The sequence below is a fragment of the Odontesthes bonariensis genome, chromosome 20 (genome assembly GCF_027942865.1).
Source record: "Odontesthes bonariensis isolate fOdoBon6 chromosome 20, fOdoBon6.hap1, whole genome shotgun sequence".
Classification (NCBI taxonomy): domain Eukaryota; kingdom Metazoa; phylum Chordata; class Actinopteri; order Atheriniformes; family Atherinopsidae; genus Odontesthes; species Odontesthes bonariensis.
This window is the reverse complement of record NC_134525.1, coordinates 10,697,171-10,710,358: the sequence shown is the minus strand read 5'-3', so window position 1 is coordinate 10,710,358 and position 13,188 is coordinate 10,697,171. Positions and strand designations below refer to the sequence as shown.

The 13,188-nt window shown below is 41.4% G+C and overlaps 1 protein-coding gene across 1 annotated transcript; it reads left to right on the top strand.

Moving 5' to 3' along the window:
• The first annotated feature begins 959 nt into the window (after positions 1–959).
• Positions 960–3,602, top strand: LOC142369760 (C-C chemokine receptor type 9-like). The gene is made up of 3 exons (XM_075452127.1): positions 960–1,037; positions 1,153–1,208; positions 2,264–3,602. Exons 1-3 carry the CDS (start codon positions 1,034–1,036, stop codon positions 3,311–3,313), a joined length of 1,110 nt encoding a protein of 369 aa, XP_075308242.1. The 5' UTR covers positions 960–1,033; the 3' UTR covers positions 3,314–3,602.
• Positions 3,603–13,188: the final 9,586 nt, after the last annotated feature.

The window sequence follows — 13,188 nt, the reverse complement described above, 5'->3', positions numbered from 1 at the left end:
TGTTTATGTTTGTTTATGCATTTAGCAGACGCTTTCATCCAAAGTGACTTACAAATGAGGATATAACATTACAGCTAGCATCAAAGCTAACAATAATAGAGGGAAACGTTCTATGTGAAATAATAACTTATTACACATTCAGGAATTAGCATCCTTTTGGTTGCAGTACTCTGAACAGTTCAATCTTAGGTGTGCAAACTCAAACTAGCTCTGTTTTTGTGGAAAAGATGTATTAGAGGAGAAACTGATAACTATTACTCTGACCCAGGTTGTTAGCTTAGCTTAGCATGAATACATGACAAAGGGTGAAACAGCTAGCTTGGCTTGCTAGCTTGATATCAGGTGTTTTCATCAAACACTCTGCAGGAAATTGTCAAAGTACTGATTTATGTAGGTACATTTAGTCAGGTTTCCCATTATTCTACTCAAGAAAAAGGGTGCGTCTTAAAAAGATATCTCAAATGCATGTTACATCATGTCCTGCTTAAAAGTGAAATCACAAATACATAGCCTAGATCTGTCACTTTTTTTTTTTAGCTTTTTAAAATGTGTAACTACTCTGAAAGAGTGGGGGCTTTGTACAGTAGTAAGATCATTTCTATTTTGAGGCTGCAATCACACCTCATGGTTTTCAGTTTCATGGCTCAATCACCTGTGGTGTTTAAAACTACCCCTATGTGTACAAAGTGTGTCAAAACCTGGCAACGGCATGATTAAACCCCTTTTAGTCCCTGCATGATGGCCATGGTTTAGTGAGTATCATCTTAAAAGTCACTTCTTCCTTTGAAAGAAGTGTCAAGATGATGCATGGGTTACATAGTTTAAACCTAAATAAAAAAATACACTTCTGCAATTCCTGTGAGTTGTTCTTCTCTGCCTCTGAGACAGAGATGGGGAGATACAGTCACATGTGACTCTGTGGTTAAGGGAAACCATATAAGCAAGTGAAGACGAGTAAAGGGAACAGCTGTACTAAACAGACAGAGAGAGAAAAGCACTGTGACAGCAAGGGTTTTCTCTACATTCCCTCACAATGGGTAAGTCATTTGTTGCACTTCTACAGTTAGTTTACAGCTAAAATCTATAGTGTTTTTCCTTGTTAAGTTTTTATACTCACACAGATGACTTTTATTTCTCTCCTCTGTTTTTTAGATAACATGGATGAGGTAACTACCCTAATATCCAGCACCACCTACTCTATGCAAACTGTAAGTATTACTTTCAGTCATAATGATGATACCACTAAAAACCTATGACCCATTTATGTAAATATACTTGGAAGATTAAAAAAAGGGTGGCTCACAGCACAGAAGGGATTTTGTCATTGTTTATTTTCACATAGAGGGGAAGGCAACCTCCAGTGTTTTAGAGCTGTTTTTCTACTGTTTTACAGCATGTTTTTTAAAAGAAAAATACAGTTACACTTACGATGGAACATTTTTTTCAGATGTGTGGATAAAATATAAGGTCCTTATCAAATATGACATGTCCTGTGTTTGTTTTCTTGATGTTCAATAACTCTAATGAATGTTTGTAAGTTTATGTTTATCTATAGCAGACATCTCGAATACTAAAATGTTGCATTCAGAGCCACAGCCGTATCAGTGTCAAATTTTCCATTGTGTGTGAATGCCTGAGCCCCGCTGTTTATCTCTGACCTAAATCTATACTTGTGGGGTACTGAGCTGTGCATCGGGCCCCTCTCTGGAGCCCCTCAGGATCGTTCAACCCCCTCAGGCTTGGATAGCAGCAGGAAATTCTGCAGTAGTGTGGTTTCTCCTGCACAGACACAACACCTGCACCTGACAGCACACTTCGGTTAACTTGCACGTCACAGACAGTGTTTGATGTCACCTCACTACATTCCCACCAGAACTGTGTTATGAAACCTTCTGCAGTTGATGAATTGAGTAACGAGAAAAGAAGCGAAAAAAAAACCCAGCATGGGACTGGAAATGAAAATACTTTGTGGTTGGTGCACACAACCTTCTTTCATATCTTATCAGAAATTCAGAATTAAATAATTCTTTATTAATCCATATAGGGAAGTTATAAAGTTTGCACGGGGCTGTTAATATGAACAAAGCAAGAATGACTTCCTGTACTTTTCTTGATGCACCAGAGTTGAAGAAGCTGAAGTTGTCCATTGTGTTTAGTGACACGTGTGTCATTCTACTTTGCCTGATCAACTCTAAAGACTCCAGAGCAGCTTGCAGAACAGAACCAGCTTTCAAATAATCAGATGATTTGTTTTTGATTGCAGGACACATCCGATTACAACTATGATCTAGGAACAACTGATGATTCAGGCATGTGTGACAGAAGCTCGGTCAGGGAGTTTCGTGGTCAGTATGAACCACCTCTCTTCTGGATCATCTTCATCCTGGGATCTGTGGGTAACCTGATGGTGGTTTGGATTTACAAGACTGTGCGCAACCGCCTCAAAACAATGACTGATGTGTACCTGCTGAATCTGGCCATCGCTGACCTCCTCTTCCTCTGTATGCTGCCCTTCTGGGCTGTTGAATCCATCAAGGGCTGGGACTTTGGCATCAGTTTCTGCAAATTAGTGTCTGCTGTCTATAAGATCAACTTCTTCAGCAGCATGCTCCTTCTCACCTGCATTAGCGTGGACCGTTACATTGCAATTGTACAAGTCACCAAAGCTCAGAACCTAAAGAAAAAGACGCTGTTCTACAGCAAACTTACTTGTGTTTGCGTCTGGTTTGTCTCGATGCTTCTTGCCCTGCCTGAGTTCATCTTTGCTCAGGTGAAGATAGAAGAAAACAAGAACCTGCCTTTCTGCACTCTGGTCTACTGGGACAATGCATTCAACCGGACGAAGATTCTGGTGCTGTCCCTGCAGATTTGTATGGGCTTCTGCCTTCCTCTCCTGGTTATGGTCTTTTGTTACTCGGTCATCATCTGCAAACTTCTACAGGCCAGGAGCTTTGAAAAGCACAAGGCCCTGCGTGTCATCTTTGCTGTGGTGTTTGTATTTGTCTCCTCCCAACTTCCTTACAATGCTTTGTTGATTGTTGAGGCCACACAGGCAGCTAATACTACTATCACAGACTGCAGAACTGTAATTGCTTTTGATGTGGCAGGACAGGTTGCCAAGAGCCTGGCATTCATGCACGCCTGCCTCAACCCATTCCTGTACGTTTTTATTGGAGTTCGGTTCAGACAAGACCTCCTAAGGATAGCGAAGACATGCGCCGGCAGTCTGGGCAAAGGGGGACTCAGTAAAACAGTTCCCAAACGTCCCTCTGTCATGTCAGATACTGATACTACTCCTGCCCTTTCCATATAGTCGCCACTGTTCCTAAAATCCTTCACTTGAGACCTGAGCCTAGTTATTTTTTCATTTTGTTCTTCATGCATTACATAACATTTACGACCCTAAAATAAAAAGAATTCTCAGTAGTATAGCCTCATTTCATTCATACTCTGACAGTTACGGGAACACTCGTTGACCTGTATTCGCTGTATAAACTGTACATTATTGTAAATACTGTTTTTTTTTATGGGTTTGTATCTTTACATTTGTTCTATCGTGTAATTTTTTTTATGTGTTTGCTGTGGCCTGAATAAAACTTATAAAAATTCTAAATCCTTATTTCGTGCCACCTGTGTTCTGTCCTCAGCAGGATGCTACAACACATTCACACACTATCAATGAACGCAGACTGATGAGCTCAACAGTTTATATTTGTGAAAGTATTCCTCTGCTTTCACTGGTTTAACGCACTCTATGTGGTGGGCAAGTTCAATCCGCAACGTTTTCGATCTGACTAGACATCCCCCTGTTGTCAGTCTGTGCCATCCTCTGTGCCGACACTGCTAATTGTCTAGAGTGAGTTTAGATGTGACTTGGCAGTTTCACAGTGAATGCTTCCAGGTGCCCATTGAAACTGACATGAAAGATTTTTCTCACAGCAGCCTCTTTAACGGTTGTAACGCCGACAGATAGCAAGCAGACACGCAGGTCTGGAACCTTTCATGTGAAGCGGAAACTTTACCTGCACAGGAGTTCAGTTTTTGACTTTAAAAAGCTGCACTCTTAACGCTTGGATGCATTGCTTTAAAAGGAAAGCCTGAAATTCAATGCAACAGCTATCAGAGGAGAAACTTTTAGACAGTTTTCCAGGTAACAAAAGACTTTGATGAGCTGGTGACCTGAGGTAACACAAGGAGAACAGACCACACCAGGTTTAAACCTAGCTTTAAATCTTCGTGCTCCCTTCTTTTTGTCTCTGAAGGCATCAAAACTATGAATGAACACATGTGGAATTATGTAGTAAACATGAAAGTGTGAGACATGAAACCCTCGGCCTTCTCTCGATGAGCTTCATGATATAGTCACCTGAAACGGTTTTCCCTTCACAGGTGGGCCTTCTTAGGGTTCATTTGTGGAATTTCTTGCCTTCTTAAGAAATTAGTTCTGATGAAAGTAACAGCAGAGGTCATATTTCTCCAGTTTTAGCTTCTCTTCATTGGCTCCCTGTTAAATTCAGAATGGAATTTAAGATTCTTCTCCTCACATATAAAGCTCTTAATGACCGAGCTCCATCATATCTTAAAGATCTCATTATAAGATATTTTCCCAACAGAGCACTTCGCTCTCAGACTGCAGGTTTACTTGAGGTTCCCAGAGTTTCTGAAAGTAGAATGGGAGGCAGAGCCTTCAGTTATCAGGCCCCTCTCTGTGGAACCAGCTGCCAGTTTGGCTTCAGGAAGCAGACACCCTCTCTACCTCTAAGATCAGGCTTAAAACTTTCCTTTCTGTTAAAGCTTATAGTTAGGGATGGCTCATTTGAACCTGAAACATCCCATAGTTATGCTGCTATAGGCCCAGACTGCTTCACTTTACTCTCTTTTTCCCCCGTTTAATTTCTCATATGACATCATGTACATTTGACATTATTGTGGTCATTAACTCGTGTTTCCCTGTTCCAACAGGTATCCTTTGAATGGGGTTACAGGTGCTTGTTGTCCCCTCTTTTCTGTCCTCTCAAACCCCAGCTGGTCGAGGCGGATGGCCGCCCTTCCTGGTTCTGGTTCTGATGGAGGTTTCTTCCTGTTAAAAGGGAGTCGTTTCTCTCCACAGTCGCCTCAGGCACGCTCAGGACGGGAGATTGGACTGAAAAACAAAAAGTTTTCAGTGCAGTCTGTTGGTTTCCTTAACTAGGAAATTGTTTTTGAATAGGCTCTGTATGAATGAATTTAATTATTTTGAAATTAATTATGATTACAATGAATTGAAGTCCAATTGGCTTGAATTGGACTATATTATTTAAGTGCCTTGAGGTGACATTTGTTGTAATTAGGCGCTATAGAAATAAACTGAATTGAATTGAAAAACTGAATTAATGGGGTCGGGACCATCAGTTGTGTTGAGCAGAAGTCACAGCTGACAGCCCTATTTGACAACTGTCCTATTATGGCAAGAACCAAGCAGCTAAATCCATCATTACTTTAAGAACTGAAGGTCTAACCGACTTTGAATGTGTCCCAAGTGCAGTCGCAAAAACCATCAAGTGCTACGACGAAACTTGCTCACATGAGGACCGCCCCAGGAAAGGAAGACAGAGAGTCACCTCTGCTGCTGAGGATAAGTTCATCCGAGTCACCAGCCTCAGGAATCACAAGTTAACAGCACCTCAGGTTAGAGCCCATATGAATGCCACACAGAGTTCTGGTGGCAGACACATGTCTACATCAACTGTTCAGAGGCGAATCAGGCCTTTATGGTCAAATAGCAGCTAAAAAAAAGCACGAGATTTGTTTTTTGTTTGGGCCAAGAAACACAAAGAATTAGACCAGTGGAAATCTGTGCTTTGGTCTGATGAGTCCAAATTTGAGATCTTTGGTCCCCCCGTCGTGTCTTCGTGCGGCGCAGAACAGGTGAACGGATGGTGAAGCATGGAGGAGGCGGTGTGATGGTGTGGGAGTGCTTTGCTGTCCATCAGTCCATCAGAGGATAGACTTTAAAGTTCTGATGCTGGTCTATAAAGCTCTGAATGGTCCAGGACCAGAATACATCAGTGACCTCCTGACCCAGTATGAACCTTCCAGACCCCTCAGCTCATCTGGATCCGGTCTTCTATCAGTTCCCAGAGTCAGAACCAGACATGGAGGAGCTGCGTTCAGCTTCTATGCTCCACATGTCTGGAACAAACTCACAGAAAGCCTCAGATCAGCTCAAACACTCAGTGTATTTAAGTCCAGGCTGAAGACACACCTATTTTCAGCTGCATTTGAATAAAGCTCCAAATCTGAAGCTTGAGTTTCAAAACTTAATCACATTTTAACTACTGATTTGATATCTATTGTTCTTATTTCTTTCTTTTTTGTTTAAAATTTAAATCATGCTTTTTATTTCTACTGTTTTAATGTCTCTGTAAAGCACTTTGAATCGCCCTGTAGTTGAATTGTGCTGTACAGATAAACTTGCCTTGCCTTGCTGATGACACTGTTGTGGATTTATTCAAAGTTGAAGGCACACTGAACCAGCATAACCCAGATGACCTGGCCTCCACAGTCATCCGAACTAAACCCAATCGAGATGGTTTGGGATGAGACGGACAGCAGAGTGAAGGCAAAAGGGCCGACAAGTGCTCAGCATCTCTGGAAAACCATTTCAGCCGACGACCTCATGAAGCTCACCGAGAGAATGCCAAGAGTGTGCAAAGCAGTAATCAAAGCAAATCGTAAGCTAGGTTTAAACCCAGTGGGGTTCGTTCTCCTTGTGTGAAACAGACACCACTTCACATCAAAATACTAAAAAGACACTCTCAAGAGTTACAATGAAATTTCAGTTTGCCTGTAAAATTGGTTTTGGAGTTTAAAATTCGTCTCAACCAAATACATAACCTATCTTTCCATTGGCACCTCAGAAGATGAAAAGGAGAAGAAACAGGTGTCAAGGGCAAACAAAACAGAAAAGAACATGTTATCTGGAACAAACAAAAGTTGAGGTGTTATTGTGGTCCCTGAGGTTGGCCCTCAGTCTGCTGCCTACCTGGTGAATTCAGGTGAGACCACAGACACATTCTATTATTTTCCTTTGCGCTGCTTCTTCCTCACACGACAGGAAACCATCAGTCGAGTCAATAACAGCATGTTCCTGCTGAACATGCTCTTGACAGATGGCATTATTACCTGTTTTTTAAACAGGCGGACAGCTTTGCTGCAGTTTAAAGTAGCTTGTTTAAGCTGCAAGCATTGCTGTGATGGCAACGATGCAACGCTAATGTATTCTTAAACTTTAGGTACACTTGTAGCTCACAAGTGATTGACAGACTGTTTACTGATCACATGCAGTGAAGTGTGTCTCATGCCTCTCTAAAATAAGGGGAACTAACACAAATGAGGCGTCAAGCCTCATTGCATAAACATATTCTGTTTCTGAAGTGTTAAGGTACAGAGTTGGATTAATGTGGTCTGTATTGGGTAAAAATGTTGTCATGTGAATGAAAATCATGCAACATTTGACTCAATCTTCTCCTTTCGACAATGAAAGCAACACGCTGGGCGTTTAACAACTGATTTGATCAGGACTGATTAGTTTTACCACAAGCAGACCAGGCAAGGAAGGGAAAAAAATGACACAATGACACAATTCTCATGCTGATTTTTAGCTTATCTTGCAACATTTAAAGAAAAGGAGTCTTTTTAAAGTGGTCCCATGCATTTTTAATCTCACGTACAGGTCTGTGCAAAAGTCTTGATCCACCCCTCCTTCATATTCTGCTTCTAAGCAACCAAACTTACTTATAAGCTTTAAAAGTGGTCTTGAGCAATAGTTCGCCAGGCTATTCAGTCCTGGAACCCAATCATTATCAGAGTAATGTGATTTTTTTGTTTATTTGTTTGATGTTAAGCCACTCAACACGGACCTGTGAATCATTCTAGTATAAAAAACGGATACAGCCAAAAGTATTCTCTCATCTGCCTTTACACACATGAATTTAAGTGACATCCCATTCTTAATCTAGAGGGTTTAATATGACGTCGGCCCACCCGTTTGCAGCTATAACAACTTCAACTCTTCTGGGCAAGCTTTCCACAAGCTTTAGGAGTGTTTATGGGAGTTTTTCACCAATCTTCCAGAAGCGCATCAGACACTGATGTTGGAGGAGAAGGCCTTTTGTCATCCCAAAGGTGTTCTATTGGGTTGAGGTCAGGACTGTGCAGGCCAGTCAGGTTCTTCCACACCAAATTGGCTCATCCATGTCTTTATGGAGCTTGCTTTGTGCACTGGTGTGCAGTCATGTTGGAACAGGAAGGGTCCATCCCCAAACTGTTTCCACAGAGTTGGGAGCATGAAATGGTCCAAAATCTCTTGGTGTGCTGAAGCATTCAGAGTTCCTTTCACTGGAACTAAGGGGCCAAGCCCAGCTCCTAAAGAACAACCCCACACCATAATCCCCCCTCCACCAAACTTTACACTTTGGCACAATGCAGTCAGACAAGCACCGTTCCCCTGGCAACCGCCAAACCCAGACTCGTCCATCAGATCGCCAGATGGAGAAGCGTGATTGGTCACTCCAGAGAACGCGTCTCCACTGCTGTAGAATCCAGGCGTGCTTTACACCACTGCATCCGACCCTTTGCATTGTACTTGGTGATGTGTGGCTTGGATGCAGCTGCCATGGAAACCCGTTCCATGAAGCTCTCTGTTCTTGAGCTAATCTGAAGGCAACATGAAGGTTGGAGGTCTGTAGCAACTGACTCAGCAGAAAGTTGGGTGAGTGATTACTTTTGGCAATATAGTGTATACAGTATATATATCTACAGCAGATGAACAGACCTAAAAGTAATCCAGAAAACACCTAACATAAGACCTGAGCGATGCATCTGGCCCTAGAAGCCATTCTTAAGGAAGGGAAACAGGGAGAAAAGGCTGAGCTGTGCCAAATGACACAAGAAGTGGACTGAAAATCAGTGGCAGCAGGTCTGATGGAGGGATGAATCCTCCCCAGAGCCCGGACTTCAACATTACTGAAGCAGTGTGGGGTCATGTTGGCAGAGAACGGAACAAAAGGCAGCCCACATCCAAAGAAGAGCTTTGGGATGTCCTTCAAGAAGCCTGGAGAACTATTCCTGAAGACTCCTTAAAGAAAGGACAGAAAGCTCGTCTGAGAGGGTTCAGGCTGGGGTTTGTGCCTTACATATGGCATTTTGCACTTTGTCCTGCACTTATTTCCAGTTTTCCCGTCAATATAAAGAAAAATTATGGGTAACTCAAGACTTTTTTGGCAGTACTGTATATCCACAGCTCTGTTCATGTTCATTGAATAAACACCACATTTCTGTTGCCTGTGGATGATTTAGTTAAACATACTTTAGAAAAATCACAGTAGCTATTATTTGGCCTTTTCCAGTTTATGGGTAACTGCAGTAGCATGTGTTAAAACAAGGACAGCAATCGTTGAAAACGGTGATTGATAACAGTATCTATCAGATTAGCTTTCACCCATCTTATTAGAGGCTGCTCATCATTTCAGCCACAAGATGGTGCCGTTTCTACAGAAGAGTTGCCGGCTTGTCCAACTAAAGTTGGAAATGAAACTAACCCCATCTAGTGGCGCTTTAGAGCAGTCAGGCTGAGGACGGTTGCGTGTGCAGTGCATGAGTTTTGTCTTGTTCTTTCAAAAATAATTACATTCACATGATTGATTGCTTTTTTACTAATGTTCCCTGTTCCTCATTATGCAGTCCTGAGGTATGGTGGTGATCACCAGTGGGGAAAACAGCGAAAAGTAAAACCTGAGCAGATCTGAACTGAGTTGTGAAGAATGCAAAAGACTCACAAGTAGAGCAGCACCTGTGGTTTGGGAACATCCCATCTATCTTCTGTCTGCACAGGGGGAATTGTGAGTGTGTGTGTGTGTGTGTGTGTGTGTGTGTGTGTGTGTGTGTATGTGTGCATGTGTACAGTACATGCATGATGATGTGTGAGAGAAAGAAAAAAGAGGGATAGAGGGAGGACATATTGGAGTCTATGAGTAATAGGAGAGACACAGTGCGCATATGTGACCCGCTGACACTGAGCAGGCTGTAGTCTGGTTTCAGTTGGCCTACAGCCTGGTTATTGTGGACAACAAAAAGCCACAGGGATGATGGCTTATGTATCACAAGTGACCCACTGGCTCTGAGCACCATTTACTCCCAAAAACCGGTCAAAAATAGCTCATCCTGGACTTAAGGGTCATTGTTACATTTGAAATATGTTGCGAATAAAACAGTGAAAAGGCAGCTTTAATCCAAGCAAGCAGGAGCTCCAAAGCGGCCTTCAGTTGTAAAAAGAAATGTAATAGAAACTTGGACCTCCACAATTCCAGCCCAAACAGGGAGCCTCTTATCAGCCGCCATCTTTCCCACAGCTAATATTTCACTTCAGCTCCCGGGCCCACAGAATGAGAGACGTTTCCATTTCATGTCAGTCATTTCCAGGCCTGTGTGTTACCTGTGTGGTGATAAGTGTTTGACTGACCGGGAGCGTCGTTAGTCACTGTCCGGCTCGGAGTGACAGGCACAGATTGACGGTGATGATGAGGGGAGAGAGAAGAGGAGGAGGAGAGGCTCAGTTTTTTTTTTATTTTTTTAGGGACAACAGAGAAGCAGAGTTGATGGAGGAGGAGGAAACACATTTACACACCTGTAATGACAAACACAAACATCGGAAGCCCAACATTTCAATGCAGCGTGTGGAAGAAACTGCCAAGTTTCTGGATTATAGACCCTTTTAAACTTTTGATAAATCACTGAAATAGTGTTTACCGAACTCATCTGGCATCATTTCGTAAAAGAAACAGCTGAGAAGTCTCCTTTTTACAAATATATATAATCTTATGTTGATTACAGGGACAAGAAAGGCAAACGTGGGAGTTCTGATTGTGTTCAACGAGCAGATGGTCAGCTGTTTATTCCTTCCTTTGACATATCGACTTACATCCAACACTCCAGGGGTTTGTAGGATATTTGTAACACTTTCTACCCCAAAATTACATTTTTCCTTTCGTAGAACATTCTTACACATTTGCAGTTAAATGTTAACTAATTCCTGGGAAATAGTATTCAAACATGTGAGCCATAAAATGAAGAGTTACCTCAAAATAATTAATAATTAATTAAACTTTTATTTGACTTGAAATCAACGCTTTATGTGTAAATATGTGAGTATATCTCTAATTCTGTCATTACAATACAACAAAGTGTGTTTAAATGTTTAAATGTCCATCCATCCATCTTCTATACCCACTTAATCCAATTTTTAGGGTCACGGGGGCAGGGGCCCATCCCAGTCCATCCCAGGGCCACACAGAGACATGTTTAAATGTGAACGATGTAAATACTAAGATTATTAATACTCAATTTTTTAAGTGTGTCTGACAACAGGAGTTTTGTATCAAAAGACACATAATTAATTAAATAAAAACGATGCAATACATAGTTTATCATGTACTAATTCAGTAGCAGAAACATGCAATTAGCTTTTGTTTTTGGGTGTAAGAGACTTTTCATTTAAGGTAGTGATGAGAGTAAAAAAAGAGAACATCGTAGAGAATACGGTATGCTTCTCAGTCTCCTCTTTTACTTCAGTAATCTATCTTTTTGTTGATGAATAAGACATGTAAAGCTACACCAAAGGGCCTGAAATGCAGCTGCCACCCAGTGTGACCGTTACAGGCCAATCAGAGGTGGGCTGCTTCTGAGGTGAGCTTTAAAGAAACTGAGAAAAAGGTTTCTGACAGAATATGATAAAAGTTAAATGCACTGTATTAAATTTTTTATTTTTTATAATCAAAGCATTTTTAACTGTTTTTGCGGACCCTCAAAGTAAGCTTTTACGCTCATGTAAATAACCATAGTTTGGGTTCTATTTGGGTGTCACTGATACAGGTCATCAGCAGTGCTGGGAGTCTGTTTGGTAGCAAAGAGAAGAGGGTCAGCGTTGGTAAATATCTTGAGACTCGGGATCTTACAATCACTGACCAAGTTGGTAACCTCGGAGTGTTGATAGACTCAGATCTGACTTTCAGCAGCCACATCAAAGCTGTCACCAAGGCAGCTTTTTACCACCTCAATTCTACCAAGTTTCCTCTCCCAAAAAGACCAGGAGAAACTCATCCATGCATTCATCTCCAGTAGACTCCATAACTGTAACGCTCTTTTAACTGGACTTCCCAAAAAGAGCATTAAACATCTGCAGCTCATCCAGAACGCTGCTGCTGGAGTTTTAACCCGGACTAAGAGATCTGAACACATCACAGCAGCTTTAAAATCTTTACACTGGCTTCCAGTCAGTCACAGAATAGATTTTAAAAGCCTGCTGATGGTTTACAAATCCCAGAACGGTTTAGGCCCAAAAATGCATCTGTGATCTGTTCAGAGAATATAAAGCCAGCAGAGCTCTTAGATCCAAGGACTCAGGTCAGCTGGTCCAGTCCAGAGTCCAGACTAAACATGGAGAAGCAGCATTTAGCTGTTATGCTGCAAACAAGTGGAACAAACTGCCAGTGGAGATTAAACTTTCACCAAATGTAGACATTTTTAAATCCAGGTTAAAAACATTTCTGTTCTCATGTGTCTATGCATGAAATCTGCACGGTATCTTTGAACTTATCTGGACTGTTGCTTGTTTTTAAATTCATTTAAATGATTTTATTTGTTTCTCTTTATATTCTTTTATGCATTTTTAATGCTTCTTACACTCCCTGCTGCAATGCTTTTATTTCATGTAAAGCACTTTGAATTGTTCTGTACATGAAATGTGCTACAAATAAACTTGACTTGGTCACATTTTGACACCCATCATTTATACTGCCCTGTTCTTTTATTATTTTGTGATACAGCTGAGTTTAGTTCTTTTACTTGTTCCTAGAAGCTCATCTTTTCTGATTTTTGGTGACTAAGATTAGATTTTTTACTGCTCAATGCTTGATTTTTCACACAGTGAGGAAGGAAAACATACCTCAGTCTACATTCCTACTTTTTCTATAAATCACTGCGCTCCGGATCAGTGCTGCTGGAAAAAACTGCAGCTTTTACAACAACAGAATTCTCAGCTTTGTCCAGCCATTGGGAGCAGCAAATATTCTTTAAAGGCATCAACACCTTCAGTCTTTTGGAAAAAAATCAAGCATCACACCATTGTTTCCACCATTACTCTCAGTGTGG

Coding starts and splice junctions, on each gene's coding strand:
- LOC142369760 (XM_075452127.1), top strand. Junction 1,209..2,263: donor CCACCTACTCTATGCAAACT/GTAAGTATTACT, acceptor TTTTGATTGCAG/GACACATCCGATTACAACTA.